Raw genomic sequence first — 6,000 nt, forward strand, 5'->3', positions numbered from 1 at the left:
GAGGGAGGGGATGCTTTGGTTTTTATCCCCCTCTCCTTTTGTTTGCTTGGTTGTGTTCAGATTTTTTTCTTGTTTTGATACAAAATGTGTTGTGGTTTTGAGTTTTTTTGTTTTAAAGGGTTGTTTTCTTTTCTCTACAGGTATGGTGTGAGTCCTGAGAACATTATCCTGTATGGTCAGAGTATTGGTACTGTCCCAACAGTAGACCTGGCATCTCGGTACGAGTGTGCAGCAGTGATTCTTCATTCTCCCTTGATGTCTGGATTACGGGTAGCTTTTCCTGACACTAGGAAAACCTATTGCTTTGATGCTTTTCCAAGGTATGTCTCAATGCTGCAAAGAGGGTTATAATATATGCTCAAGATGCTCTTTATGTTGTGTAGTTTTCTGAGGAATTTTATTGAATTGTCACTTGAATTTTAAATGTTAGATATGCACAGCTTCTGAATCCAAGCAGAAATTCACCATGTAAAAGAAGCAGACTGATGTCAGTCTCAGACTGACATGACTCAATGAACAAATTAAGTTTTAGTGTTTACAATTCTTTTTCCCTGTATTTTTGTGTTGGGCTGTTAATACCAGAATTTTTATGCTGTCATGTTTGGAGTAGTAGCTTAACTACTGATAATACACACACCATGTCCTTCAGGCTGATGACTAACAAGTGAGTAGTTGTACTTTCTTAATAATTCAGTCAGCTTTGATTTAGAAGGTAATGCATCATGAAATGGATGTGCTGTTCTCAAGCAGGTTGTTAAAATATTGCAATCGTTTTGCCAAATCAGCAGAGAAAAAGGTAGAGATAATTGCTGCTTTCACAGGTAGAAAACAAGAGACAGCCCGTGTGTTGGTTGCTTTTCAGCCTGCTTCTGCATTTCATGTGTAACCTTGAGGGAATGTAATTAGTGTTTCTTTGCCTTTGGTCATTGTAAGTAAGAATACTTCTGCATCTTTGGTCACTGTCCATATATCACCAAAGATGCAAACATCTCCCTGATGCAGATCATGTGAGATCCTGGTGTCTGTGACCAAAATAAATTACTGTCCCTCTTTTGGAAGATTTCCAGCTTGTTTTAAGAACCCCTAGAATATTTTGCATGCATAAAGCCATATACAGGTAGTTTCAAGATAGAGCAGTTTCCTTTATAGCCTAGTGCTTCATTTTAAAAGCAGTTACAACAGGCCTAAATTAGAGTATCCAAATATTTGGCAGTAGCAGAGGTCCTGGGAATAGCAGATGTTCTAGGAATCTTTTAAAACTTGTCATTTGACCCAGTTTAAATTACGGGAGAATAGGAGAGGAGAAGCCAGCCTCTTTATAGCAGTGTATATAGACCTGGGGGTGGTGAGAAGAGGCACAGATAAAAAGCAAAGTGGTCTGTGGAAGGGAGAAGACAAATAAGAGACTCACTAAAGTCTTGGGCAAAGCTTGACTGTGCTTCAGAAGGCCATGTTTGCAGTAAGCTGAGTAGGGGATATTTGTAGCATTTGTTATGTTTGGTTTATTCTGTTCACAACAGATAAAGATTAGAAGGTGGGGAAGGCTGAAGATGCAAATCTGTATGCCAAAAGAGCTAAAAGTAATAGTGAACAAGTAACAGTGGCTCTCCCAGTATCTGTATCCAGTCCCCATGTTTAGAATTTTTCCAAGTGGGTTATTATTTAAGTAAGTAATTAAATTGTTGAAGATGCAGTCAGAATTTAAAACACTTGTGCTCCAACTCATTCATCATGCTTAAACCTGAAATCCACTATTTACAAATGCTTCTGTGAGAGAGAAAAAAACAAAGCCTTAAAAATAGCTCTGATTACAGAAGTAACAGTGATTAGCTGGTATCAGCCAAATCAAATAGTTTTAAAAAGTGGGAGGGGGAACAGTGACAACAGATGTACTTGAGTATTTTTTTCTTACCCCACTGAGCTGTTCATTGCTGTCACTCTGACTTCACTCCCACTGTAAGCAGTGAAAATAAACAGCACTGTGCTCTTATGAATGTGTGCAGCTCAACTGTCTGTCTTCACAGTGGGAAACAACATAGTTCTGTGTGCACCTACAGTGAATTGCTATTATCTGCATTTTATGTTGGGACTCCATGAGAATTTGGTCTCTGTAGATTTTTCTAGCTGCAGAGTGGTATGGCTAAGAATACTAAGTAAGCCCAGTGTGCAGTTCAAATGCTGCCTTATGAGTTGCTGAGTTGGCAATGGGACACTTTCCAATTTTCTGCAAAATACAAATACTGTCTAGCTAAATGGTCTGTGAATATATGTGAAAAAATAGTTTAATTATCTGGATATTTAGGTGAAAGGAGTTTCCTGGTTTCCTACAATAAATGAGAACTTAATATCTAGCCACTAAAATGATGTATAAACATCTCTGTAGCTGTATGCAGCTGGCATGTCTGTCACACTGTGGAACTCAGGGACAAGCCCTTCATGGGGTTAAGACTTCAGTTTATATAGCATGTTGGTTTTAAAGCATTTGCCTCTGCCTATGGTACTAAATTTGGGGATGAAAAATATTAAAAGAAATAGCATTATTCTGATTTCTCATGTTCTTGGGATATTTTTCTCTATTCAGCATAGTTGCACACAACTCAAGTTCCGGACAGGAAGAATGAAAAAGGCTACATTTTAAGTTTATATACCACTTTTCCTCTATCAATGAAACTAAGCCTGTTTTTTTCTGGGAAGTATTGATTGAGACAGAGACAGAAATGTGTTTACACTCAGTTGTTTACTGGAATACCAATGATAGTTCTCTAGAATACTAAATGCTGAGATTTATATGCATGAGGTTTAGTGCTTCAGTCTACATTGTAATTTTTAATTAACTTTATATTTTCATAAAGCTTCTTGAAACCTGTCTTGAAGTCAGTGTGTGTTTGCATCAATACTTTAAAATAATTTTAAGCAGTCTTGATCACTTTGTAAGATCTCTAGTCTTAATAAAAATTGCATGCTTTTGTGTTCTTCAGGAGCAGGAAAATCCAAACATATTTTATTAGATAGCATAAAGAAGTAGACTTGTCAAGTTGAATATTAATGATACTCATTTTTCCACCTACTTTATCCCATACTCTGCATATTGTCCAGAGCCAATTCCTCCATTTGTTGATCTAAGTGGAACTGGTAGGAAGCTAAGAGTTCATGAGCACTTGGTGCTTATACACTGATTTGGAATTATTGGTAACTACCAACAGGAAGTGGCAGTCTGGAAATAAAGGCAGGTGCCTGCATGACGGCAGTCAGAGAAAGCTGCTCTTCACCACTTTGAAGTTCATGTGCTGCCACTGTGCTTCACAGTTGGGTTTTCTGGCCTGGACTTGTAGGTGTGAAAGGTGCCTTTGTTGCCCTTCCCTTCCCTCTGAACTCCTTTTCCTGTGAGAGGTGGTCACCAGCTGTATTGCTCTCTTAAGAGTAGCTGGAACAGAAGGAAAAAAATGTAAGGCCTCTTTGCAGAAGAAGTTGGTTGTGTGATGTAAAATCCTGTGTGTTTCTTCTGGCTTGTGATTAAATATCCTTGTATAACGTTCTCCCAGTTTTCTTTCTTGCCATTGGGGCTCAGACAATCAGTACAAAGAACAGATTGTTTTTCTTCAGCTGAATCTGCTTTAATTTGGGGATTTAAAGAAGTGTTCAAACCTCAGGAGCTAAGGCTTCTTTTTTTTATGAGTCTTATGACTGGAATGTAGTTAATTAATTCCTAATCTGTTCAACTGGAAGGTGGTAATGTGTGATGCAAGGAGTCCACACTGACAGCAGGTCCCATGGAATCTTACTTACCTCTCAGTGTGTTTTACAGTTTTGGGATGTTTTTTTTTATGCCAAACTTTATTTGCATGCTGCCCATTCGACCATCTTGCTGTCAGAAGTGGTGGAATGATGGTGATGGCAGTGCAGGCTCTGTTTGCTCGTGCACCTTGGGAGTGAGCCTGGTTCTGTACCACCTGGGCATAACTCCAGTATTTTGCAGCCGATTAAAAATGTGGTAACTGGATCCTGTATCAATAGTTAAGCTTGTGTTCTTTATTGGTATGGAAGTCAAAGCCCCAAACTGAGCTCTGTTTTTCTTTTCCATCCCCTAGCATTGACAAGATATCTAAAGTAACTTCTCCTGTGTTGGTGATCCATGGTACCGAAGACGAGGTAATCGATTTCTCCCACGGCCTGGCCATGTACGAGCGATGTCCACGAGCAGTAGAGCCCCTCTGGGTGGAAGGGGCTGGGCATAATGACATAGAGCTTTATGCACAGTACTTAGAGAGACTAAAACAGTTCATATCTCATGAACTTCCCAACTCCTGAAGAAGCCTACCTGATTTTACCTCAGTTACTGTGAACGGAAGAAATTACCTGGTTTTGCACATGCTTTAACTGGATAGCTGTAATAGCTTTATACTATGAAGAAATGCCCTGTCTTTAGGGTGTTCTAATCAAACATCTGATGAAATTTGTCTTTTATATCTGGAAATGATTCTACTAATGCACACAGATATGGTCAACTACTGTAATTCCAACAATTTTTAGCTTTGTTGCCCTGAAGGAAGTGGGAATACTAGCTGCTTATGGGGACACTTTTTACCTAGTGCTGTATTAATCGAAGATCAGTTTTCTCTGTCTCACTTCAGATCGTTTATAGTTCTGTCCTACAAAGACTTTTTTTCCCAGTGTTCTCACTGTGGAGAACACAACTGGTAGGAGCTACAGCTTGTTCTGAACAATCGGTCATGGGTTCAATCTAAGGGAGTACCTTCTCTGTAAAGTTTCTAGCTGTGGTATTGTAACTGGAAAGTTATTGTGATGAAGTTCCCCCTCCTCCCTTCTAGTGTTCTTTTGTTAACTTACTGATCTTCCCAAGTAAATTATTTAAATATACTTTTTCCTGAAAATAAACAAACTACTATATGGGGCTAAACTCTGTAACGACCTCTCCATTACCTGTATAAACATAACTGGAATATTCTTAAAGGAATTAGGGACAAAATTGCTTTTCTTTAAAAAATAAATGTGTAAAATTACTACTAGAAAACTCATTTTAATATTCAGATGGTCTGAATAATAGCCATAACAGACATTTCCTTCTGTAAAGCATTCCTGTAGACTTTTTAAAAGTACTGTACATATTTGAATTTACATTGTGCATAGATTCTTAATTGGTAGTTTTAATTTAAGTCTAGTTACAATAAACTGCAAAATTCTGGTTTGTATATGATTGAATACATTTTGTTAAAATATGTTTTTATCCCTACATTATTTTGCTATTAAAGTTTTATAAAATTTCCAGGACAAAAAAAAAAAATTTACACATTTATGTTTTGATGAATTTATGTAACTAAATTTTCATTGAGCTGATCTTTTTAGTTTAGAAGTAATTTGATTCTTTGACACTGGAATCGCACAGATGATGCATCAGAAATGCAAGACACTTACAAATTGTTACACTACTAGCATAGGTCTAATTTTTCCAAATTTAAAGGCCTTAAATGTACTGTAAGCCTCAGATTGTTGTATAAATCGACCGCGATTGATTGCAGTTTGTGTCCTGTTGCTAGAATGCAGCACAGTGATTGTAATGGAATAAAGGATGCATGGATTAGAGCTTGCTGAATTTTTTGATTCTTATTTTCATTCACACAGGGAAAATAGAAAGTACAGATTATTGGATAAAGTAACTTGCATTTCATTGAATTCCTTCCCTTCAAGGAAAAAAAAAATCTCCTAAAGTACAAAGCCACATTTCCAGGAAGCTTGGTATGTAAATCGAATTGGAGAGATTACTTTTTAGTGGTGTTCAGCTGGTTTTCAATAACAAAAAATCATGGTTCATTGCCTAGAAGAAATGTTTGAACATAGTTGTCCTGAGTCCTGACAACAGGCCTGCAGTTAATTTTCAGCACAGTAAGTATGTCTATTGTTTTTGATTATTCACTTGGCCCTACTACTGTAGAAGGAGAAAAACTGGTATTTTCACTTCCAGTGGGGGGAAATGAGGACACC

At 37.5% G+C, this 6,000-nt stretch overlaps 1 protein-coding gene across 1 annotated transcript in view; it reads left to right on the forward strand.

Moving 5' to 3' along the window:
* ABHD17C (abhydrolase domain containing 17C) overlaps positions 1-5,607 on the forward strand; it is a 45,739-nt gene extending 40,132 nt beyond the window's left edge. The window contains exons 4-5 of the mRNA XM_010004073.1: positions 141-320; positions 4,089-5,607. Coding sequence (XP_010002375.1) covers positions 141-320; positions 4,089-4,308 — 400 coding nt within the window. The 3' untranslated portion in view covers positions 4,309-5,607. The remainder of the gene's footprint in view (positions 1-140; positions 321-4,088) is intronic.
* Positions 5,608-6,000: the final 393 nt, after the last annotated feature.

The sequence above is a fragment of the Chaetura pelagica genome, unplaced genomic scaffold (assembly GCF_000747805.2).
Source record: "Chaetura pelagica isolate M959 unplaced genomic scaffold, ChaPel_1.0 scaffold428, whole genome shotgun sequence".
NCBI classification, from domain to species: Eukaryota; Metazoa; Chordata; class Aves; order Apodiformes; family Apodidae; genus Chaetura; species Chaetura pelagica.